Genomic DNA, 26,362 nt, shown 5'->3' on the forward strand with positions numbered 1-26,362 from the left:
ATTATAAGACAAAGAAAGAATTATAAAGATGAATTTATTGAAAAACAAACACCAAAGAGGAGGAACTATTTGTAGCCCTTTTAAAACATAAATAATAAACTCCAGAAAAGAACAGAAAAACAATAATAGGAAACAAGCAGCCATACAGTACAGTACAATACGTGATATATATTTATATTTGCATTATCCCCAGAATGTGCAATACACCAATGTACATAGAGGAATATATAATTACACACTTCCACATACCACTATTCATGTAACCATATTTTTACTTCATAACTTCAAGTCATCATGAGATGTGTGTGCAGGAGAAAGGTGAACCAGATGTTTCTGAATGCTGGCTAGCAGTAAGCTATGTGTGAATTTACGTCTAAAAAGTGCTCTTTTTTTGTGGTATTCTGCTTTTTTGTCACTGCAGGTTCATGAGCTATTGTAACTTTGTTGCAGTGAATTTTTAACCCTGCAGCTGCTCTATCCTAAACATGTCCGTCCTTTTATTCAGTGGTTTTATTTCTTTATTTGGTACTTTTTTATATTGTTACTTTAATATTGAATGACTCTGCATCTGCAATTAAAATGAGCAAATTGCTAAAAGCTTTTTGCTGAAACGGTTACAAAAGAGGTATTAATTCATCTTTCAGTTCACTTTGGAGGCTGTAGTTGTTTGTGATGCTGTTAAACTGAACTGTGCGATGAGGCGTTACTTCCCGTTTACATCAACAAGGGTAGAATACATTTTAAAATGGCTTACTAAGGTTAAAAAACACCTTATTAAGAGACTCAGACACACACTTTTCCTTTAATAAGTTAACGTTACGATATTGTTGTCCGCACCCTGTCAGACCAGAACCATAAAAAAAACTGATATAAACCATATCAAGACCCTTATCACAAACTGTCATGTAAACTGTCAGTAACATGGGTTTGATATTCGTTGATAATAAAGAAACCTCCCTTATCTGGTTTTCCAAAAAAGGTAAACACTAAACATATATATTCTCATATTATAAAATGATCTAGATTCTTGACCTTGATACTCCCATTCTCAGTGTATCAGTTCGGCTTCGGCTCTTCTGTCCCTGTTTCTGAGTCTGCTCTTTGATAAAGCCGAATTATTTTGCTGTTGTGTAGTTTTGCCCACAGATTCTTCTCTAGGATATAGTCGTGGTTGGCATAGAAAATAACACTTGTTTTAGTCTTCTCAAAATAGTAGTTAGAGTATTTCTTGTAGGTCTCAGTCATGAATCCATATGCGGACACCTGCAGTAAGAAAGACAAAAACAGAGAACGGGTTTGAATAAAAGTTCAACATTTCGAGAAATAAATGTGATAAATGTCTTCCCGAGAGTTAGATGAGTAGATTGATACCACTCTCATGTCTGTCTGAAAAATTGGAAGCTATAGCCAGCAGGTGATTAGCCTAGCTTAGCATAAAGACTGGAAACAGGGGGAAACAGTTAGCATGGCTCGGTCTAAAGGGAACAAAATCTTCCAACCGGCACATAAAGCTCACTAATTAACACATTACATCTCAGACACTGAAATCTAAAGACGACAATGTGTGGTGTTAAGAACTAATTGAAAAAATCTCTGCACCCGGCCAAGAAATAGTCCCACTCATAACCCCCAGTAAAACACTTACACAAACAAGGCAGACTATGTTAATTAGTGAGGTTTAGAGGTGTTGGTAGGCAGCTGTTTCCCCTTGTTTCCAGTTTTCGTGCTAAGCTAAGCTAATCGCCTGCAAGCTCCAGATTTGGATACCTGTAGATAACATGTTGACAAGTCATATTAACTTACAATGTCACAGGTGTGCAGAGCCAGGAAGAGAGTGAACGCCCCGTTGGTCGGTCTGACTATTGACCAGTATGGCTTGTTCAGATTAGCAGACATTAAGAACCTGAACGATGTCAAACAATGAGAAACATACATTAAAAGTAATTTACCTATGTGACGAGACAAACTGCAGACTCCAAAGTGATTAAATTAAACTAACACAGCTTTATTAATAAAGTAATTATCATTGTTGTTATTATTATAAGTCTCAATAAGTAAAACAATTAAAAGACGATGACCTGTTCCGTACGTATCTGAGGAAATCCTGGGTCAGAATAAAGAAGCGGCTCTCATCGTACTGCCCGCCATAGTACGTCCTCGGCCTGGAGGGTTAAAAATAGTGAGACAAATGATTATGAAAGAGTGTTGTGATGAAAAGTGGGCTTTGTTACTTCTTGTCTGTGCTGCACCTTGAGGCAAAATGAGGAAAAAGTTTGCCATTGAAGTTACAATTAGGTTGGGATGACTCATGCGTGGTTAAGCTTCAGACGTGATTAAGTCTTAATGAAGGGGGTAAAAAACATCTTTACCAATCAATTTGGGGGCTTCAGGGGACATGGATAACGCTTGATGAGCTGTATGGAGCCACTTTATCTTCTTTTTCTGTTTTTTTCCCCCTACATTTTAAAACAAGTCTCCATCTACTTCAGTTGTTAGAAGAATGCTGCAACACAGTTTTGCTGTGAAGCTCCAGAAATGTTTTGTGGATGACTGAATTTGTATTTTTGAGTGAACTTATCCTTTAAGAAGTTGAAGAGTGGAGAAAGAACAACTTTATCCAACTTCCACACACAGTCTGAGTTTAAATTGCCTGATTTTTGAATGGGATTTTGTGATTGAGCCTCAAAGGAGCGGACAGTGTATCTTAACCACCATATGTTTTTACAGACTGATGCCTGCTTGTCTTCTCCTATTAATAAAGTTATTAAAAAGTAAAATGATTGGACTGAAAATGAATATATTAGACAGTTTCCATAAACATGGCGACCTGGTGACACAATCCAATTCTTTCCAGCACCGGACATTCTGTATAAGTGTTTCTGGGCATTTTACCCTCTAATAATATATATATATATATATGTATATATATATATATGTATGTACATAGAGAGATATTCACCTCATGTTGCGATATGGTCCACCTGAGACTTTATCTCCTTTGAAAAGACCCTCGAGCCAATAGAAATCCCTCATCCCCTCAGGAATCATCACGTATTTTATACCCTGCAGGCACAAGAGGTTGACAGATGAGTGGAGTTTGTATGTGTGGGGTTTAAACATGACATTATTATTGCCAGCTGAGTTTCAGTACCTCATCATTAGGGACAGATGTGTGTCCGTGCTTCTTGAGCAGACTCAGCGACGAAGTGATGGCGTGGGCCGTGTGGACGTACACCGACGTTCTGTTTCCTACGTCCTCCTCGTGAGCTTTGAGGACTGCACCGTTCATCCTGCCGCACAGACACATCCAAATGTGGGAACGGCCTCCGTGAAATCGACACGTGGTTGAATAATCATGAACTTACTGAAATAACTGATATGATATATGATCTGAATCACGTTTATGATTGAGGACTCTGACTGAGGTTGTCTGCAGTGTTAAGTTTACGTGCATATGTAACCCACTTGGCACAGGTAGCCAAGTTTAAAGGGTGGATCTAAGAGGAGACTGGCACACGATAAAACAGTGATGTACAAAATGACATATCTTAATCCCTCCCTTAATAATAACTCACACCAACAACCGAATACTTTTATGTTTAACTGTAGTGTATTATTTGTTCTTATTTCCTGTCAGTAGAACAATAACTTTATATATGTTCGTCCAGTTATGGCAACACACACTCCATTCTGTTACAGGAGTCATTGAAATTATACACCCATTGGGCTTGAAACAAAAAACCAACAACTGTAGCCAATTCCAAATTAAAATGATACAAAATAATTATTTTTGGCTCATTTATAAATCATTTTTTTCAGAAAAAAACCTAATACGGCTAATTCATTCATTCAATAATGCAACAAATTTAGCTAGGCTATATGGTTCAAACCCAGTGTACTTCACACACAGTTATGAAATACTGTGATTCAACCAAACAACAAAATAACCAAAAGTTTCAGAATGAAATAGTCTCTCAATAAAATAAAAAAAGTGCGTTCCAATATTGAATCAGTCTTTAAATGAGTTAAACCCTTTCATGAATCTGAGTGCAATGGAGTTCCTAGTAGGGAAAACTGTCCACGAAGATGGAAAAGGATGGAGCAGGGGGAATCTGGTGAGTTATGGGAATGGGGAATGAAGATGATGAGGATGAATCCAATGACTGGTGAGGAGGTGGAGATGATGGGTGAAGATCAGGAGGCAGTGGGATTACGGCGACTCGAGCTGCACAGTTCTGTCCGTGGAATAGTCTCAACAAAAAGAGTGTTGAGTGTTGTTAAAATATATTGTGTTAAAATATGGATAGCTACTGATACTTTACTGAACTTAGTTAACAGTTGATTGACTGTTAACACACAACAAAATGCTTTATAAACCATTTATGAAGTTTGTTTATGAGTTCATCAGGTTGCCTTTTCACTCGTGCACTTTTTTCTTTCTTACAGTTATGGTTACAGACTCTTTCTCCGCCTCCTTATACTCGTGTTTTGAGGTTAATTTATCTGCCAAAAAAGGAGACAGTTTAAAACCCACGATTGGTTGTTATTATCAGTGCAATGTGTCCGTAGCTATGGAGGACCTGAGCTGCCAACAAAAAAAACGGAATGAAATGCACCAAAAATATATTAAAAAAAAAAAAAAGTAGGTAGTGATTAATTAATCAAATGTGACATAAATGTATAATTCGTTTTAAAATATGCATATGTATTTATTTACAGCTGAAGTATTTTTTAAATGTATTTATACTGTAGTTCTAATTTTAATTTTAATTTATTTTTAATATTTTATTTATCAACTTTCTCATTTAATTTTCAATTTTATTCATTAATTCATTCATTTACAAATGTATGAATTTGATTATGTATTATTTACCCTTTTTATTTTCCCAAACTTAGTTTTTTATGTATTTATTAGTCTTTTTTTTGTTTCTTTATGCATTTCTGCTGTCAACAGGTTAACATTTCCCCTATTGGTGGATCGTCATCGGAGTGAATAGAGCAACGACATTCATTTCTTTTATTAGAAAAGATAAGAAAGAATCTGCACTATCTTGTTTCCAACGTTCAAAATGTTTTGGTTCACCTGATATAAAGACAAAACAAAGTATCAGTGGACCGTGTAGAATACACTGATCAGTACTGACAATGATATCAAACAGTACAACATGATAAAAGACACATCGACAGACTTGTTCTCGCCTTCTTACTCACCTAAAAACGTAATCGTGAGCAAATGTATGAAGTTAATTATGTATTATTTACCCTTTTTATTTTCTCAAACTTAGTTTTTTATGTATTTATTTGTTTTTTTTCTTTTTTCTAGTTTCTTTATGCATTTCTGCTGTCAACAGGTTAACATTTCCCCTATTGGTGGATCGTCATCGGAGTGAATAGAGCAACGACATTCATTTATTTTATTAGAACAGATAAGAAATAATCTGCACTATCTTGTTTCCAACATTCAAAATGTTTTGGTTCATCTGATATGAAGACAAAACAGAAAGTATCAGTATCAATTATGAAGTTAATTATGTATTATTTACCCTTTTTATTTTCCCAAACTTAGTTTTTTTTATGTATTTATTAGTTTTTTTTTTCTTTTTTCTAGTTTCTTTATGCATTTCTGCTGTCAACAGGTTAACATTTCCCCTATTGGTGGATCCTCATCGGAGTGAATAGAGCAACGACATTCATTTATTTTATATGCTTTATGAATTAAAAATAGGGCGAGTCCTTTGACCAGTTTTAGACAATGAAGCCTGTACGTGACATTGAGGAGCTGCTGTAGCTTTGGTCAACATGTTTTTATAAGAAAGAATCTGCACTTCCTTGTTTCCAACATTTAAAATGTTTTGGTTTACCTGATATAAGGGCAAAACAGAAAGTATCAGTGGACTGTGTAGAGTACACTGACTAGCACTGACAATGATATCAAACAGTACAACATGATAAAAGACACGTCGACAGACTTGTTCTCGCCTTCTTACTCACCTAAAAACGTAATCGTGAGCAAATGTATGAATTTAATTATGTATTATTTAGCCTTTTTATTTCCCAAACTTAGTTTTTTATGTATTCTTTGGTCTTTTTTTTGTTTCTTTATGCATTTCTGCTGTCAACAGGTTAACATTTCCCCTATTGGTGGATCGTCATCGGAGTGAATAGAGCAACGACATTCATTTCTTTTATTAGAACAGATAAGAAATAATCTGAACTATCTTGTTTCCAACATTCAAAATGTTTTGGTTCATCTGATATGAAGACAAAACAGAAAGTATCAGTATCAATTATGAAGTTAATTATGTATTATTTACCCTTTTTATTTTCCCAAACTTAGTTTTTTTTATGTATTTATTAGTTTTTTTTTTCTTTTTTCTAGTTTCTTTATGCATTTCTGCTGTCAACAGGTTAACATTTCCCCTATTGGTGGATCCTCATCGGAGTGAATAGAGCAACGACATTCATTTATTTTATATGCTTTATGAATTAAAAATAGGGCGAGTCCTTTGACCAGTTTTAGACAATGAAGCCTGTACGTGACATTGAGGAGCTGCTGTAGCTTTGGTCAACATGTTTTTATAAGAAAGAATCTGCACTTCATTGTTTCCAACATTTAAAATGTTTTGATTCACCTGATATAAGGGCAAAACAGAAAGTATCAGTGGACTGTGTAGAGTACACTGACTAGCACTGACAATGATATCAAACAGTACAACATGATAAAAGACACGTCGACAGACTTGTTCTCGCCTTCTTACTCACCTAAAAACGTAATCGTGAGCAAATGTATGAATTTAATTATGTATTATTTAGCCTTTTTATTTCCCAAACTTAGTTTTTTATGTATTTATTAGTCTTTTTTTTGTTTCTTTATGCATTTCTGCTGTCAACAGGTTAACATTTCCCCTATTGGTGGATCGTCATCGGAGTGAATAGAGCAACGACATTCATTTCTTTTATTAGAAAAGATAAGAAAGAATCTGAACTATCTTGTTTCCAACGTTCAAAATATTTTGGTTCATCTGATATGAAGACAAAACAGAAAGTATCAGTATCAATTATGAAGTTAATTATGTATTATTTACCCTTTTTATTTTCCCAGACTTAGTTTTTTATGTATTTATTAGTTTTTTTTTCTTTTTTCTAGTTTCTTTATGCATTTCTGCTGTCAACAGGTTAACATTTCCCCTATTGGTGGATCGTCATCAGAGTGAATAGAGCAACGACATTCATTTATTTTATATGCTTTATAAATTAAAGATACCAGCGAGTCCTTTGAACAGTTTCAGACGATGAAGCCTGTGGTTCACCTGATATGAAAGGCTCGTGAGAACACTCGAGGACTGTGTTCAGTACACTGACTGATAAAGTAAATATTTTTTACTACAAAGAAAAGTTAAGAAAACAGCAGATGACAATAATATCAATCAGTGCAACATGATAAAAGACACATCCACAGGCCTGTCCCCGCCTTCATTCTCACCTAAAAATGTAATCGTGAGCATCGATTTCTTTCCCCATTTTAGAGCCATTGAGGATCCCTGCAGTGCCCACCACAGCACAGCGCACACACCCATCACCGCCTGGCTTTGTATCGAGCAGGGGCTCCTTTGGCTTTGGGATCAACTTCACTGACCCCATCACATCTGCAGACCAACAGAACAAAATGTGCAAAACACAAGATGCAAAATAGTTTATAACAAAAATATTTGTTTGCAAGGGTTTTGTATTCTTATAATAACAACATATCAAGTCCTAATATACATTGGTGAGCATAACATTAACCTTTGTCACTCATATTGTGTCAGCAGACAGTTCAAGTTATGCTTGTGTCAGCCCGTCAGTAACTGTGTCTGCTGCTCTTTGGTAGTAGTTCAAGTGAGTTTTTAGAGCATTTTCACTGGCAAAGCTGCCTGCTGCATCTGGAAACAACACTGATGAGAGCATTGAGGAGTTCTCTGTGGGTTCATCACTCTCTTTCACATTTTGAAGGTGTTTTTTCTCAGACATGGCCAGAATTCAAAGGTAAAATATATCATTATGCTCTTTGCTATCTTTGACTTGAGAGCTAGTGGCCTTCCATCACATGGTTTTGACTTTTCATCTCATAATTATGACTTTTAATTCATAATTCTTCTTCAAGCATAGTTTTCACCATATTGTTTTTCTTTGCATGAAAACATGAAATACAGTCTTGACTCACTTGGTGTCTGTCTCACACAGATGCAGACCAACACCTACCGTCATACTTGTATCCCATGAATCCAAAAGGGTTGTTAAAGTGTGAAAGTCGGTTCCACTCGCTCATGTTTATGTCGTCTTTGTGCAGAAACAGCCGAATGTTGGGAAGGAAAGCCTTCCTGAAGCTCTCATCCTCAGAGTTTTGCACAGACTGAGCACATGTCTGAGAACGTGGGACAAAATATGACATAGTTTTATAGAAAATGTGTTTTCCATCATGTTCATCTGGCTAAAAACACTGATTTGATGAAGGCTCCTTTCAGATATGTACCTTATAGAATAAGGTCTTTTAAATGAAACTGAATGAAACTTTTAAATGAACACAGTTATTTTGACTCAGTCCAATCTTGTCATAACATGCTTACAGTGTGTCTAGGTGGAGCGTCCCGGTTATAAACATCCTCAAAGTCCCACTGAGGAAGCTTTTTGAAGGATTCTCTGGAAAGAACGGGCATGGGAGTCTCACCCACGGCGGCGTGCGTGGACGCTGTCGTTTCATCATTTTTTGCTTTTTGTGTTGTTGTAAACACAGATGAAGCTGGTGTTGAGTTTCCATTTATATTCATAAACTTGATATTACTGTCAAGCAAACTGTCCTCAGCTCTGTGTGTGACTTTTCTCGAGAAAGTGGTCCAGCTGAGATGGAAAAATTCGACAAAAAAGCAACAGATGCAACACTAATGAATTGTGCTGATACACAAAAAAATCAACAGAATCAGCAACTGATTAAAAATGTTGACATTTCCCTGGAATAAACACAACTTACCTGATGTTTTTTGACCAATGTTCCCATAATAAAACTAAAAATAAAGTGGCAACTGAGATCAGAAGCAGCAAAAAAAAAATCCTGGAGGTTTGGAGCAACATCCCCAAGAACTGGTGGTGTTAGCTGTTCATTAAAACAGAGTGTCTGCAGTTTGTGCCCTGGTTGAAAAGCCACCTGAGATACTTGTCATAAAGAGTGAATGGGCAGGGCTGTTACATTTGACTGATATGGTACACAATGAAACACACACACACACACACCCATAACAATAGCGCATCACTGTGGAGAATTTTGCAGAGGAAGCTTTACATGATTTGTCCCTGTTACAGATTCAATGATAACAATGTTGAATTTTTAAAAAAGTTACATAATAAATAAACATTTTCTTCTTTTATTATAATATAAAACTAATGTAATCCCTTTTAGTCCTTTTTTTGTAGCTAGAATATCTGTGCTGGAAAAAAAAAAAAGTCCAGCTTCTTTGGTCTTCATGTAGACGGGACGGCAACAAAACAATGGGGGTTGCCCCCCGACCCAGACAGGAGCAGCAGAAGACTGGGAGAGAGGCCAAAGATAGTTTCTCCACAAAACCGCAGCTCAAACAAGGAAAACCGACATTATCAGAGCTGCTGTGTGAGTTAACAACTTGAGTCATGTATAGAGAATTCAACAAACAAAGCCAACCAATCACAGGCGGAATAGGTCTGAGGAGTATGATTGCATCTTCTGCTGTTCAAGCAGAACGGTACAATGACAATGAGAGATACTGCAACATTCATACATCATTTATCAAAGAAGGCAACACTTTATTGATGGTAGCCATGTCAAATTTTTCAAATACAGGAAAGGGTAACCAATATAGGCTACTTCTTCGATGCCCACAGAGAAAGTCTCCAGACTCCCTTTAGAAAATCCCCAATTTTGTGAGTTTTGGGGTTTGGAGAAACTTTATAAACTTTGTGAAACGGTGTCTCTGACAAATTCTTAATTATTTGGGTCTTCTTGTAAATTCAGCATTAAATGCAATACATTAAGATGTTTCTTTTCTTGTAAAATGTGTCAGTTTGTTCCTGGATTGGTATACCAGTCTGACCATTACTTCTGTGTCTAAAGCTGCACCTTACCTGCCAAAACATAGCTGCCAACTCTCATGCACTCAGTCGTGTGTCACACGGTGAAAGAGAGTTGGCAGCTATGCAATATTTAGCAGCTATTTGAACACACAGTTTCAGTTTTGTAAATGATGGTGCTAAATGATGTTTTTGACCGTAAACATGTCAGATTTAGAAAATTCAGTAACCAATAACGACTACCCAGTGAGCAAAAAGTGGTCTAGATCACATCTTTTAGACATCATTTATGGACATCCAAGATGTCTAAAAGACGTCCTCTGGGGAGCCAGAATGAAAGTTTTTTATACGTCTTTTCTGGACATTGTAGAGATGTTTATATATCATTTATCGACTAATTCTGGCTGTCAGTGGACGTCCAGATCATAGCCAGTATGAACGTCTATTCTCAACTAATTCTGGATGTCAGTGGACGTCTCGATTATGGCCTGACTATTGACATGGCCAGGCTATGATCTGGATGATGTCTAAAAGACGTGATCTAGACCACTTTTTGCTCACTGGGTATAGGCTGCTTCTTTGTTGCCAACAGACACTGTCCCCAGACTACCTTTAAAAATCTCAAAATTTTGTGAGTTGTCGAGTTCAGAGAAACTTCATGAACTTTATGAAACACTGTCTATGACAAACTCTTATTTTTTGGGCCTTCTTGTAAATTCGGCAAGTTTTTTACATTAAGTTCTTTATTAAATAGCTGCCAACTCTCACGCTTTCGCCGTGTGACACATGGTTTTGCCTGTTTTCACACACACTCAACCGTGTGTCACACGGCCAAAGGGTGAGAGTTGGCAGCCATGTCATTAGTCTGAAAACCTTTGTGCTCTTTTGTCCAGTGTTTATTTGTATAGCAGGGAAGTGAGATCAGATCATGAGATGTTCACTTGTGATTGGATAACCAAAGTCAGACGTTAAAGTCAGGTGTAAACATCCTCTGACACATAAAAGTTAATAATTCATACCTGTGCAGAACAGCACACAATTCCACACCCAGCAGGAACTCCTCATAAACATGGGCCACACATCCAGGAAGTTAAAGATCCTTTTTTTTAAATAGCTTTGTTGATTATTGGTCCACTCACCGCCACATTAAATACGAGGAAAACTGATCCTTCTATCATTGCTGTTCTGATAAAATCCCAACTGTCTATCTACCTGACATCAGTTGCAACAATTAAAGATATATTTCTCTCATGAAAGTATAAACCTCCAAACTCTCCCTTCACCCACTCCATTCCTGACTGACTGAATAGTTCTGGAGGTCACTGCCTCATCAGCTCAGGTACCACTGGTGCAGTACACCGACTCCTCCTTGTGGCAGGACAGAGGAGAGTCCTCAGAGGATTAACTAACACTCTTCAGTCAGAGGTGACGACAATCAACACCTGCTGTGACACCTGAGAATCACACATCTGTATGATGACAGCACACAAACATAAAATTACTTAATTTAAAAACACCACTTTCGACTGAGTGGTTTAAAATTCGCGCTTTGGATATTTAATCAATCATTTCTAATTTATTTTCTTGGCCCCTAAGAGCTCGTAGCCGCGGGCTAATGTCTCGGCAGGGGCCGTTTTGTCCACAGGTGTTGCACCCTGTTCTGTGACCCTGCTGGATTCTGTCACCTCAACAGGAATTGTGACCCTTCCGGGACCCCGTAATTTCATGTTTATCGTATCACAGACTTTATTTCAAGATGTATTGCCAAAAATGTTCCCCCATTTCTTTCAGATCACCAAAAATTGTGACTCTATACTTTCAGATATTAAAAACAGAGACAGTCTGTTTTTATAGCACCAATTTAGCGCTGACTTAGCTTAGCATAAAGACTGAGAGCAGGAGCAAACAGCTAGCAAGCTCTGTCTAAAGGCAACATATTCTGCTTTTCAGTAACTTTAAAGCTTTAGAGGAGCTTTGACTGGCTATTTGTATTCGCTCCTGTGTTAAACAATCATTATAATGACATAATAATAAAGTTATTGTAGTAGCTCTAAGAAGTCAGCAGATGGTGCTGTTTAATTAAATAACTTTCAGGGAAATCTTTTAAAAATCCACATTTCTAAGTTTCTCACTGTGTTGCTGATGCTGAAGTCCAGAATCCAGTTAATAATATTGGGTTTCATTTTTATGGTGGTAAATGCACTGAAAGATATCCACCAAAATATAGTAATGATCAATTTAATGACGATTATCGTAGTCATCGTCATTAAACGGAGAGAATATCACAGCGAATGTGTCATCAAATGTCAATAATTTATTCTTTGAATACCTTTTACAAACACTATACTTTATTATTTATCAAACACAGGTTGTAGAAAAAGTATTTGTCAAGCTGAGTGGTAGCAAACTGTAGAAACTAGAGGTGGTTCTTAGCAGTAGATTTGAGATTTCTGGTAAAGCATTTAATTTAATTTAACACATGGTTATTTGTTCTAAACAATCACACTTTTTGGTTTGGGCCTTTTTGACACAGACAGTATCAGCACACCAATGTGCTCACCAAGTTGTTGAGTCAACTTGGGGTGGGCAAAAGTTTCTAGCAATCCCTCCAGTAGTATGGAGAAAGGTCATCCAAAAACCAACAAACAACAAAGAATTATAAGACAAAGAAAGAATTATAAAGATGAATTTATTGAAAAACAAACACCACAGAATAGAAAAACAATAATAGGAAACAAGCAGCCATACAGTACAGTACAGTACATGATGTATATTTATATTTGCATTATCCCCAGAATGTGCAATACACCAATGTACATAGAGGAATATATTATTACACACTTCCACATACCACTATTCATGTAACCATATTTTTACTCATAACTTCAAGTCATCATGAGATCTGTGTGCAGGAGAAAGGCAATTAAAATGAGCAAATTGCTAAAAGCTCTTTGCTGAAACAGTTATAAAAGAGGTATTAATTCATCTTTCTGTCCACTTTGGAGGCTGTAGTTGTTTGTGATGCTGTTAAACTGAACTGTGCGATGAGGTGTTACTTCCTGTTTACATCAACAAGGGTAGAATACATTATAAAATGGCTTACTAAGGTTAAAAAACACCTTATTAAGAGACTCAGACACACACTTTTCCTTTAATAAGTTATTATCACAAACTGTCATGTAAACTGTCAGTAACATGGGTTTGATATTCGTTGATAATAAAGAAACCTCCCTTATTTGATTTTCCAAAAAAGGTAAACACTAAACATATATATTCTCATATAATAAAATGACCTAGATTCTTGACCTTGATACTCCCATTCTCAGTGTATCAGTTCGGCTTCGGCTCTTCTGTCCCTGTTTCTGAGTCTGCTCTTTGATAAAGCCGAATTGTTTTGCTGTTGTGTAGTTTTGCCCACAGATTCTTCTCTAGGATATAGTCGTGGTTGGCATAGAAAATAACACTTGTTTTAGTCTTCTCAAAATAGTAGTTAGAGTATTTCTCGTAGGTCTCAGTCATGAATCCATACACGGACACCTGCAGTAAGAAAGACAAAGACAGAGAACGGGTTTGAATAAAAGTTCAACATTTTGAGAAATAAACATATGTAATAAATGTCTTCCCGAGAGTTAGATGAGAAGATCGATACCACTCTCATGTCTGTCTGAAAAATTGGAAGCTATAGCCAGCAGGTGATTAGCCTAGCTTAGCATAAAGACTGGAAACGGGGGGAAACAGTTAGCATGGCTCGGTCTAAAGGGAACAAAATCTTCCAACCGGCACATAAAGCTCACTAATTAACACATTACATCTCAGACACTGAAATCTAAAGACGACAATGTGTGGCGTTAAGAACTAATTGAAAAAATCACTGCACCCGGCCAAGAAATAGTCCCACTCATAACCCCCAGTAAAACACTTACACAAACAAGGCAGACTATGTTAATTAGTGAGGTTTAGAGGTGTTGGTAGGCAGCTGTTTTCCCTTGTTTCCAGTTTTCATGCTAAGCTAAGCTAATCGCCTGCAAGCTCCAGATTTGGATACCTGTAGATGACATGTTGACGAGTCATATTAACTTACAATGTCACAGGTGTGCAGAGCCAGGAAGAGAGTGAACGCCCCGTTGGTCGGTCTGACTATTGACCAGTATGGCTTGTTCAGATTAGCAGACATTAAGAACCTGAACGATGTCAAACAATGAGAAACATACATTAAAAGTATTTTACCTATGTGACGAGACAAACTACAGACTCCAAAGTGATTAAATTAAACTAACACAGCTTTATTAATAAAGTAATTATCATTATTATTATTATAAGTCATAATAAGTAAAAAAATTAAAAGACGATGACCTGTTCCGTACGTATCTGAGGAAATCCTGGGTCAGAACATAGAAGCGGCTCTCATGGTACTGCCCGCCATAGTACGTCCTCGGCCTGGAGGGTTAAAAATAGTGAGTCAGTATAATGATTATGAAAGAATGTTGTGATGAAAAGTGGGCTTTGTTACTTCTTGTCTGTGCTGCACCTTGAGGCAAAATAAGGATAAAGTTTGCCATTGAAGTTACAATTTGGTTGGGATGACTCAGGACTCTGTCTGCTGCTGTTATTGTTGGCAGCTGTTAGCATGTGGGTGGATGTCGGCACTTAAATACACAGTTTAGTCTGAAGATGACAGTTAATGATCCATTTTATTGAGTTTTAAGTGTGCCACTGTTAGAGAACAAAACTACATTTTTATACTTTAATTGCCTTCTTTTAAAAGTAAATTGTACATAGCTATTTCCTTCTTTTCTATGCTAAAAAACTGACATTCTACTACATACATATGTTTTATTAATCAGTTCAAACACATGTGTAAAGTGTAAAATGTTAAGTTCACCCAAAAATAAATATATGGGTGAAGTTTCGAAGAGATTTTATTTACATCCTCAATTCAGGGTTAAGCATCAGACGTGATTATGTCTTAATGAAGGGGATAAAAAACGTCTTTTTCAATCAATTTGGGATTTCGGGGCCTTAGGGGACATGGATAACGCCTGATGAGCTGTATGGAGCCACTTTATCTTCTTTTTCATTTTTTTTCTCTACATTTTAAAACAAGTCTCCATCTACTTCAGTTGTTAGAAGAATGCTGCAACACAGTTTTGCTGTGAAGCTCCAGAAATGTTTTGTGGACTACAACTTCACCAGACTTTCCATCAGCATGGGGGTGAGTAGCTGATGACTGAATCTGTATTTTTGTGTGAACTTATCCTTTAAGAAGGTGATGAGTGGACAAGGAACAAGGTTATCCAACTTGTTTCAGTTGTAGTGTTTCACAAAACACACAGGATGAGTTTAAATTGCCTGATTTTTGAATGGGATTTTGTAAGTGAGCTACAAAGGAGCGGACAGTGTATCTTGTTAATGCTCAATGTGACCTTTAACCTCCAGAAAATGTACAAACTGATGCCTGCTTGTCTTCTCCTGTTAATAAAGTTATTAATAAGTAAAATGATTGGACTGAAAATGAATATATTAGACAATTTCCATAAACGTGGTGACCTGGTGACACATTGCCAGGACAATCCAGTTCTTTCCAGCACTGGACATTCTGTATAAGTGTTTCTGTGCATTTCACCCTCTAATAATAATAATAATAATAATATATACATAGAGAGATATTCACTGCATGTTGTGATACTGTCCAGCTGAGACTTTATCTCCTTTGAAAAGACCCTCGAGCCAATAGAAATCCCTCATCCCCTCAGGAATCATCACGTATTTTATACCCTGCAGGCACAAGAGGTTGACAGATGAGTGGAGTTTGTATGTGTGGGGTTTAAACATGACATTATTATTGCCAGCTGAGTTTCAGTACCTCGTCATTAGGGACAGATGTGTATCCGTACTTCCTGAGCACACTCAACGACCTAGTGATGGCGTGGGCCGTGTGGACGTACACCGACGTCCTGTTTCCTACGTCCTCCTCGTGACCTTTGATGACTGCACCGTTCATCCTGCCACACAGACACATCCAAATGTGGGAACGGCCTCCGTAAAATCGACACGTGGTTGAATAATCATTTACTTAAAAACTAACTGATATGATACAAAGGATCTGAATCAAGTTTATGATTGAGGACTCTGACTGAGGTCAAAAGGCAGGTTATACAAGCACATATGTATTGAGTGTTGTTAAAAGATATTGTGTTATTGAGGTGTGTGGAAGTGGATACATAGCTCCAGGCTGGTTAAAAATCCTCTGCAGCATGAACATCAGTCAACCTTTGTTTACTGTTCGCTTCACCGAATCATTTGATCACAGTATGCAGCGCCAGACAGTTAAAGGCGGATTAAGTAAGGTGTTTGTGCAAGACGCGGCTGCAGCTCTGATAATATTGTGTGAATTATGCAGGAAAATTCGGCCTTGTGAATCTTTTGTTTATGAGTTCATCAGGTTGCCTTTTCACTTGTGCACTTTTCTTTTTTACAGTTATGGTTACAGACTCTTTCTGCACCTCCTTATACTCGTGTTGTGAGGTTAATTTATCTGCCACCAAAGGTGACAAAACACACTGTAAAGAACCCCCCGAAGATATCCATTTGAGAAAAAGGGATTTCCCTTCATTTGCTCCTTCCACACCACATTATACCATTTGTAGTTTAAAACCCATTATTGGTTGTAATTATCAGTGCAATGCATCCGTATCTGTGGAGGACCTGAGCTGCCAACAAAAAAAACCCAAATCAAATGCAGCAAAATATAATAAAAAAATATGTATTTATTTAGTTTTGTATGTTTCTTTATGCATTTCTACTGTCATGACGTTTCACCTATTGGTTGATCGACATCAGAGTGAATAGACCGACAGTATTAGTTTCTTTTATATGCTTTATAAATTAGGGATACGGTAACTTCTTTGAACAGTTTCAGATGATGAAGCATGTGAGTGACATTGAGGAGGTGCTGTAGCTTTGGTCAATATGTTATGACAAGGAAGCATCTGTGCACAAACGTTGCACTCTCTTGCAAAATTTGATGGTTCACCTGATATGAAAGGCTCCTGAGAACACAGAAAGTGTCAGTGGACTGTGTAGAGTACATTGACTAATAAAGTAAATATTTTTAAATACACTGAAAAGTTAAGCTAACAGTAGACTACAATGATATCAAACATTACAACAGGATAAAAGACACGTCCACAGGCTTGTCCCCGCCTTCATTCTCACCTAAAAACGTAATCGTGAGCATCGATTTCTTTCCCCATTTTAGAGCCATTGAGGATCCCTGCAGTGCCCACCACAGCACAGCGCACACACCCATCACCGCCTGGCTTTGTATCGAGCAGGGGCTCCTTTGGCTTTGGGATCAACTTCACTGACCCCATCACATCTGCAGACCAACAGAACAAAACAGATGCAAAATAGTTTATAACAAAAATATTTGTTTGCAAAACTGTTATACTTAAAGCAGCTATAAAAATCAATATTCTTCATATTCATAAAACCAAAACAGGGAGCTGAAAGATGGCAGATGCTCTGTAAAACCAAGGGAAACTGCAGATATTCAAGTGGGTGATCTCTGTGGGTTCATCGTTCTTGTTCACATTTTAAAGGTGCTTTTTGTAAGACATGGCCTGAATTCAAAGGCAGCACTAAAAATATATCATTGTGCTCTTTGCTATCTTTGACTTTAGCTAATTAGCTCAATTAGCCATGAAGTTAGTGGCCTTCCATCTCATGATTTTGACTTTTTATCTCATAATTATGTTTTATCTCATAACTATGACTTTTACCTCTGAATTCTTCTTCAAGTATAGTTTTCATCATATTGTTTTTCTTTGCATGGCAGGAACTGACTTCCATAACATTTTACACAGCAACCACAGTGATTATGAAATACAGTCTTGACTCACTTGGTGTCTGTCTCACAGACGCAGACCAACACCTACCGTCATACTTGTATCCCATGAATCCAAAAGGGTTGTTAAAGTGTGAAAGTCGGTTCCACTCGCTCATGTTTATGTCGTCTTTGTGCAGAAACAGCCGAATGTTGGGAAGAAAAGCCTTCCTGAAGCTCTCATCCTCAGAGTTTTGCACAGACTGGGCACACGTCTGAGAACATAGGGTTAAACAACACACAACTGAATATGTGGCTGTGCTGACACCAACCACATATACTTACTCCCACTAAGTTAACAGTTATTTTGACTCAGTCCAATCTTGTCATAACATGCTTACAGTGTGTCTGGGTGGAGCGTCCCGGTTATAAACATCCTCAAAGTCCCACCGAGGAAGCTTTTTGAAGGATTCTCTGGAAAGAATGGGCATGGGAGTCTCACCCACGGCGGTGTGCGTGGACGCTGTCGTTTCATCATTTTTTGCTTTTTGTGTTGTTGTAAACACAGATGAAGCTGGTGTTGAGTTTCCATTTATATTCCCAAACTTGTTATCACTGTCAAACAAACTGTCCTCACCTCTGTGTGTGACTTTTCTCGAGAAAGTGGTCCAGCTGAGATGGAAAAATTTGACAAAAAAGCAACAGATACAACACTAATGAATTGTGCTGATACACAAAAAAATCAACAGAATCAGCAACTGATTAAAAATGTTGACATTTCCCTGGAATAAACACAACTTACCTGATGTTTTTTGACCAACGTCCCCATGATAAAACTAAAAATAAAGTGGCAACTGAGATCAGAAGCAGCAAAGAAAAAATCCTGGAGGTTTGGAGCAACATCCCCAAGAACTGGAGGTGTTAGCTGTTCATTAAAACAGAGTGTCTGCAGTTTGTGCCCTGGTTGAAAAGCCACCTGAGATACTTGTCATAAAGAGTGAATGGGCAGGGCTGTTACATTTGACTGATACGGTACACAGTGAAACACACACACACACACACACACACACACACACCTTTAACAATGGTGCGTTATTGTTTTATTACACAACTGTGGAGAAATTTTGCAGAGGAAGCTTTACAGGATTTGTCCCTGTTACAGATTCAATGATAACAATGTTGAATTTTTAAAAAAGTTACATAATAAATGAACATTTTCTTCTTTTATTATTATATAAAACTAATGTAATCCCTTTTAGTCCTTTTTTGTAGCTAGAATATCTGTGCTGGAAAAAGTCCAGCTTCTTTGGTCTTCATGTAGACGGGACGGCAACAAAACAACACAAAACAACAAACAAAGTAATTCATATTAAAAAGAATGGTTGTCGAGTGGACTGTACAGCTGTGTGGAACACTGTGAACGAGTTTATTAAAGTCCTTCAGTAGCGCTCAGGGTAAAGAGCGCGATAGGAGGCTGGATGGCAAGACGACGAGTCAGAGAGGAGTCTCAGATGGAGTAGAGTCGGAGCTGCTCCTCCATGTCTCCCTCCGACACGTCCCCGAACGTCTCCTTGTTGTCTTTCAGCAGCTGGAAGATGGCGGACAGCTGCTCGCGTTGCACCCTGGGAAGACAGACGTCAAAGAAACGTTGAGGAGTGAAAGAACAAAAAAACTGTTGGTCCCCAACTAGGGACAAGACAAAGGTGATTTAAACGATGCCCTTTAATGAATAAATCTGATGTCTGATGTGCTTTTCCTTCTACAGTAAAATAAAAGGAGCCGGCCATGACTTAAGCACGTCCAAAAAGTAGCCATGAACTGTCTTTGGCAATGAATGATTGGACTTTGTACAATTACAAAACAAGTCAGCCGCCAGCAACCGGTAGCAATCCTTCCCTCCCTCTGGTTGTACAGCGGGACAACCAGGGCATCAACGGGGGGTGTGACGAGGGAGGACAGCACTGCCACGGGTCTTAACTCTAAGACAGGCTAACGAACCTAGAGACACTCCTGCAGCGAAGAGGCTCGGAGGAAGAGTGACCCAGACAGGAGCAGCAGAAGACTAGGAGAGAGGCCGAAGATAGTTTCTCCACAAAACTGCAGCTCAAACGCAGAAAACCGACATTATCAGAGCTGCTGTGTGAGTTAACAACTTGAGTCAAAAACAATGAAACACTGTCTATGACAAACTCTTCATTTTTTGGGCCTTCTTGTAAATTCGGCAAATGTTTTACATTAAGTTCTTTATTAGTGTGAAAACCTTTGTGCTCGTTTGTCCAAGCGCTGTGAGTGTTTATTTGCATATAGAGCAGAGAAGTGAGATCTGATCATGAGATGTCCACTTGTGATTGGATAACCAAAGTCAGATGTTAACGTCAAGTGTAAACATCCTCTGACACGTAAAAGTTAATAATTCACACCTGTGAAGAACAGCACACAATTCCACACCCAGCAGGAACTCCTGATAAATATGGGCCACACATCCAGGAAGTGAAAGTGCTTTGTTGATTATTGGTCCACCCACCGCCACATTAAATACGAGGATCCATTACCAGTGCTGCTCTGATAAAATCCCAACTGTCTATCTACCTGACATCAGTTGCAACAATTAAAGATATATTTCTCTCATGAAAGCATAAACCTCCAACTCTCCCTTCACCCATTGATTCCTGACTGACTGAATAGCTTTGGAGGTGCCTGCCTCATCAGCTCAGGTCCCACTGGTGCAGTACACCGACTCCTCCTTGTGGCAGGACAGAGGAGAGTCCTCAGAGGATTAACTAACACTCTTCAGTCAGAGGTGACGACAATCAACACCTGCTGCGACACCTGAGAATCACACATCTAATGTGGAATAATGGTTGCAGCAGGGGGTGGGTATCAGGTAAGCAACACTGCACAGTTTACATTGGTCGCTTCATGGCCACTTGTGGATAAAAAGCGTACAGTTTTCGTGCAATGGCCAAAAAGTGACCCCGTTTACGGGTGAAAATAACTTACACAGACAGTTAAAGTCGGACAGTATCCTGCAATGATAAGAGCACGTTTCTGTTCTGCGTATCCTATTTTTGTCATTCATCCTGCAGCTAATGCCTGGCAGAGACTCAATCTGGCCTTACTCAGTCTAGCCTGAAGAGAACGGATGATACAGCAGCTAAACGTGGAGAAAGGCTCTGAGTGAAACGCCAACAGCACAAAAACACACGTGAAGCCAGCGTAGGAGAGATTAGAGGGAGGAAGAACAGGTCAGAGGGCAGAGAAGCTACGTGGGAACACTGAGATCTTCACTTAATTTTGTTTGATTAAATAGACACATCGGATTTTCAGGGAAGCTTTGTCAAAGGAAACATTATTGTTCTGTCTTGGGAGAACGGAGGGGGGTATCGAGTAGATCAGGGAGCACAGTAACCATGAGTACATTTGTTGTACGACTGAACATTTTCATTGGTCGCACCGGTGCGCCTGATATTCAACAGGTCCGATTAAAAAAAATTTAGACTATGAAAATATTTATAACACCAACTAGGTGTGTAGACAGTTACCTTTGAATACATTCATGTTTACAATCACTTACATTATTTGTTAAGAAAGTAAATTAAAATGTGTTATAGGGCGCATGTACATGAAAATATAAGGTGCCACCAGTGTAAAAAGTCAGTCTGGAGCCCTGTTTTATGAAGCTGTCATCAATGTTCAACACATCATTTGTTAGGGTCTGTTAATAAGAGCAGGTTTTGGGTTGCCAGGTTGTTGAAAATCCTCCTCCAGGCTAATACTTTGCATGTCTTTTAAACTAGGTCTTTAATTGATCAGGACTGCTGAGGCATTAGGGTCTCATCACTTAATTCGTGCTATTATCGGCTTATTCTAAAGTGTGTGTTATCAGAAAGTGCCCGCCATATTTGTAGTTTTCACTGACCTCTGCTCCTCCTCCAGCTCCTCTGTGGACATCATCATCTCCAAGTGGTGGGATCGCGCCTTTCCAGGCAGGTACTTCAGGCAGTCGTCATTTGGCTCCAGTTTATCTGATGAAACAGAACAAACGCTGATTAGAAATCCACACGAACCAATAACATGCAGTGTATATATTTCAGAAGTTTAACTCACAACTCTCTCAAAAGTGCTCACCGTTGATGTCTGGGCTCTCTGTGGCTCCTTCGGTCTGGGGGTGAGAGAAAGCACACTTTAGGAGCTCCTTATCAGAGAGCCCGATGAATGACCTACGGCTCCGCACCGAGGAGGCATCGGACGACGAGTCTACCTCTAAGCTCATGGATGTGGAGGAGGAGCGCTCCCCTGATGTTTCCTGTTCTTCGGAGTCAGCGTGGGGCTGTGCCTCCTCCTGTCAGAGAGTTAAGCGGTCAGGTGACGACACATTAGACCATCAGTGCGACTAAACATTTCCAGTGGTTGCACCAGTACGCCTGATATTTAGCAGGTCGGATTTGAAAATTAATTAAATATTTTTTAACAAGCAAAACAACAAAAAATTGAACAAATACAGACTTTTTTTCCACAGTAATACACATAAAAACACTGTGACAAATGAGGTTCTCTCAATTTCTTGTTGCGTTTGCTGTGATTTAAATTAAGAAAAACATTTACCTGCACCTTTATTCCTGTTTACAACCATTTACATAATGTGTTAAGAAATTAAATTTAAATGTAGGCTACTATTGAGTGCACCTGAATGAATGCGCACCAGTGCAACCAGTGTAAAAAGTTAGTCTGGAGCCTCCGACCATCATTTTTATACAGGTTTACCCCAAAAAGTCTGAAATATGTGTGTACGTCCTCGTAGAGAGGCTTGTATTAGATAATCGCTTAACTCCTCGTGTTACCTGTGTTTCTCACCTCTCCTGGATGCTGATCTGGCCTACACTTGGCGCAGCTGTGCTGTAAGAAGGCCGAGGTTATCTTTTCACACTTTGCTCCCTTGGGTGCTGATTTGACCTCTCTGTCATTGCCTTGTTTTGTTCAATTTAAAGACCCTCTACGTGCATCCTCAACCGGCGCTTAAGACGCTAAAAACAGGTCAAGGAGGGTCATGATGACAGCTGCCAGAGTGGAATAGAGGCTGCTCATACAAAGCACCCTTTTCAAAATAAGAGTGTTGCTGCTTTCTATCTATTGAGACCAACTGAGGCATAAAGTCACAACAGAGTAAAGATGTTTAATTCCTCCTCTCCGCTCTCAGTTATTTTTGTGCACGCCAACACAGCCGAGTGGGACGTCGATCTCTGAGGTACTTCACTCGAGTAGCTCCATTATATGCTAGTTGACACTTCTGCTCCACAACCCTTATCCAACAGGTAAAGGTTGTACTTTTTGTTTGACAGCAACAGTTACCAGTTATTATCTATATCATTGATTGATCAGCTGATAGGGAAAAATGTCCATCCTAGATTCCAAGAGCCCAGTGAGACGTCTTCAGATGTCTTGATTTGTTGCATCCAAAACAGTCCAAAAATGTGCGACCATTGCACATTTTGGCTTAAAAAAAAAAACCCAACTTCTATCAAAAGTCTTGGTTGCTAATTTCCTGTTGATCAGCTTATTAATTAACATGCGTACAAAACATATGATGAAATTAGCTTCATCTGGTCCAGCTACATTAAAATTCTGCTTACATGTCAAGTATAAGTAATAAAATAGTAATAATAAAAAGCAGCCTGATAGGGTTAGAGCACTTTCACTTTTGATTTATACTTTTATATGCAGGACTTGAGTATTTTATTGTTGAATTGCTGCTGTTACTTCCTGTAAACATGTCCTCCACTCCTGCTTAGGTTCAATTTTGAGATATTTCACTTGATTTTCCTCCACTAAATGTGTCATACTATCAGTTTGCACATTCAGATATTGGATTATATGAGAGTGACACCATTATAACACACATTTTCATGATTCCTCTGCAGTTTTTTTCCTCCTCCATTACAGCCCTGCAGCTTCTCCTTAAGGATTAGATGCCTCTTCCCCCTCTGACTGGACGTGTAGAGCCAGTAAACACAGATTAAGACAGATTTACGTGGTCAAACAGTAAAACAAACACACACTCAGCCCCCCTGTGTGTGTAAACAAACTGACTTACTGATTGCACAGATTTCACCACATCCCAGTGATCGTGTGAGCTGCCGCTGAGGTCGCACCAGTCGTCCGGCGCCTCCTGCTTCTTCTTGTTGTCGGGTACATGGCCGTTCTGCTTCGGCTGCTCCGAACCCGAACCGAAGTACCGCCGCGCGCTGCTGAAGTCCGCCGAGGATGAGGATGAGGATCCGTTCAGGAGCGAGGTGGCGACCACGATGGCGAGCAGCGTGAAAATAGCAGCTGAGAAAATAAATGTCAGCTCCATGGCCGGTGTCTCCTCTTGTCTTCACTGCGTCTTCACCTGCATTCACTCACACGCTGTCCATCCCCGCTGCTGGTAATAATCCTCGCTAAACATCAGCGTTAACGAGCAGCACTTACGGGATATGGACCGTCTCCGAGCGCTGACGTCACATCCTCCGACCCCGCCCCCCCCCTCTCCCTGACACCGCCGGACACGTCAGGTGTGGCGGACACGGCCTCCTGCAACGTGCTCGGCTCCTCACTTTTCCCGTTAATCCCATCAGAGGAGTGTTGGCCGCCTCCGAGATTAAGATGGTTTGTGACAGGACCCGTGTCCCGCAGCTGCAGGGCGAGAAAGTCAAGCAGGATTTCACAGGGGAAGTTGTCCTCACCTGAGGGCGCCCCCTTCCGGTCAGCCTGAAAACCTGCAGGAGGGGTTTTAAAAGAGCACTATGTAGTTTTATCTTCTTTCACCTAAACTAACTAAATTACGGAAGCCCTAAAGGGCCATGCATTCACGAGTTAATTTCATTTGTTTTCTCGAGATAACGAAACTTTGTTTTCCTGAGATAACGATATAATTAATTCAAGATCTCGAATTAATTATATCGTTATCTCAGGAAAACAAAGTTTTGTTATCTCGAGATCTCGAGAAAACGGCAGCTGTTATTTCGAGATAACTCGAGAAAACAAATGAAATTAACTCGTTATCGCGGGAAAACGGAGGAAATAAAATGTATGAATGCATGGCCCTTTAGGGCTTCCGTACAAAATAAACAACTGACCTTAAAGGACAAAACAATCTCATACTGTTTCACTTTGTTTATGTGGCGGACCCTGCCAGCTTTATAGCTTCAAACAGTGTTCTGGGGACCTTATTTGGGGACCCTCTTTTTTATTCATCGATTAATCATTAACTTATTTTCTTGATTATTTAATTACTCAGTTATTTAAACTGTGGGAAATAATGAAATGCCCCTAGATCCCAATGTCACAACTTCAAATTGTTTGTTTTGTCTGACCAACAGTCTGAAACAGAAAAATATTCATTGTATTATCAGAGGAGATGATTAAAAACCTGCAAAAATTCACATTTGGAACCAGAGAGGAGGCTGAAACCTGTGATTTTTTTTTAGCATTTTTGCTTCACCATTTTTTGTCCATCCACTTATTTTTTCAGCTCTTATTCAAATCTGTCTCGGTCAGATTCTTCGATCAGCGATTTGTTGACTAAAATCAGAATTTTGCTAAATGTACATGGTGTATTATCAAGGCAAAACATTCACACATGCATCTGAAATGTGTTAAAGCTGCACTGTGAAGGTCTGGGGAAAAATACATTTTAACCAGAAGAGAAAGATCTTCATTGACTGATTTTTGTGCCTGAACAAACTCCCGTCATTTTCAACAAGCTGACCTTAAAGGACAACACAATCTCATACTGTTTCACTTTGTTTATATGTGGCGGACCCTGCCACCTTTCTGTCTTCAAACAATGTTCTCGGGACCTTATTTTCCTCTGAGAACAACTTGTTTATTCACTTATAGAAAAAATAAACATTTCTGTTTCTGTGATAATGTGGGCAATAAACAGCCAAGAGCAAGAAAGACGAATAAAGAAAAATCTTAAAGGAACAGTTCACCCAAAAAAGAAAATTCAGTCATTATCTCCTCACCCTCATGCTGATGTTAAGTCAGGTGAAGTTTTGTAGTCCATAAAACATTTCTGGAGCTTCACAGCACAACTGAAGTATATGGGGAATTGTTTAAAGGGGAGTATAAAGTACTTAATTTGCCTCTACAATGTAGTGGAATAGAAGTATAAAGTAACTGAAAACGGAAATACTCAAAGTACAAGGGCCTCAAAACTGCACTTATGTAAAGTACTTGAGTAGATGTATTTAATTACATTCCATCCTTAGCAGCCTTAGTTGCAAGTTACTTTTTAGATTTCAATTTTTCATACTTTTTCTGCGCAGTTAAAACCTTGTACCTCCATATCTGGTGATTTTGATTTTTTCTCTTAAACTGATGGATGAAATTCTCCTTTTTAAACTAAATAAACAGTAAATAAAGTAGTTGAAATGAGCACACACTAACACCTACAGGAATAATATTAACCCAGTCTGT

The 26,362-nt window shown here is 38.7% G+C and overlaps 3 protein-coding genes across 5 annotated transcripts; all 3 read right to left on the bottom strand.

Moving 5' to 3' along the window:
* Positions 1-16: 16 nt before the first annotated feature.
* Positions 17-8,871, bottom strand: LOC141015373 (alpha-N-acetylgalactosaminide alpha-2,6-sialyltransferase 1-like). Its single transcript, XM_073489422.1, has 8 exons — positions 8,607-8,871; positions 8,242-8,404; positions 7,484-7,646; positions 3,152-3,290; positions 2,960-3,063; positions 2,079-2,162; positions 1,804-1,903; positions 17-1,263 (listed from the first exon to the last, which is right to left on the bottom strand). Exons 1-8 carry the CDS (start codon positions 8,805-8,807, stop codon positions 1,057-1,059), a joined length of 1,161 nt encoding a protein of 386 aa, XP_073345523.1. The 5' UTR covers positions 8,808-8,871; the 3' UTR covers positions 17-1,056.
* A 4,536-nt stretch (positions 8,872-13,407) lies between these two features.
* LOC141015210 (alpha-N-acetylgalactosaminide alpha-2,6-sialyltransferase 1-like) lies at positions 13,408-18,731 on the bottom strand. The gene is made up of 9 exons (XM_073489164.1): positions 18,724-18,731; positions 18,304-18,574; positions 18,015-18,177; positions 17,293-17,455; positions 15,941-16,079; positions 15,749-15,852; positions 14,431-14,514; positions 14,159-14,258; positions 13,408-13,614 (listed from the first exon to the last, which is right to left on the bottom strand). Exons 1-9 carry the CDS (start codon positions 18,729-18,731, stop codon positions 13,408-13,410), a joined length of 1,239 nt encoding a protein of 412 aa, XP_073345265.1.
* Positions 18,732-18,979: 248 nt separating this feature from the next.
* On the bottom strand, positions 18,980-24,404 carry mxra7 (matrix-remodelling associated 7). Of its 3 annotated transcripts, XM_073489424.1 has the most exons (5): positions 23,994-24,404; positions 22,164-22,244; positions 22,031-22,064; positions 21,822-21,927; positions 18,980-19,524 (listed from the first exon to the last, which is right to left on the bottom strand). In XM_073489424.1, the coding sequence occupies exons 1-5, from the start codon at positions 24,252-24,254 to the stop codon at positions 19,410-19,412; spliced, it is 597 nt and encodes a 198-aa protein (XP_073345525.1). In that variant the 5' UTR covers positions 24,255-24,404; the 3' UTR covers positions 18,980-19,409. The 3 variants fall into 3 exon arrangements, with proteins under 3 accessions (XP_073345525.1, XP_073345524.1, XP_073345526.1); XM_073489423.1 differs by having other exon boundaries at positions 22,031-22,244; positions 23,994-24,402; XM_073489425.1 differs by lacking the exon at positions 22,164-22,244 and having other exon boundaries at positions 23,994-24,401.
* Between the last annotated feature and the right edge of the window lie 1,958 nt (positions 24,405-26,362).

Source organism: Pagrus major, chromosome 20, assembly GCF_040436345.1.
Source record: "Pagrus major chromosome 20, Pma_NU_1.0".
In the NCBI taxonomy this organism is placed as follows: domain Eukaryota; kingdom Metazoa; phylum Chordata; class Actinopteri; order Spariformes; family Sparidae; genus Pagrus; species Pagrus major.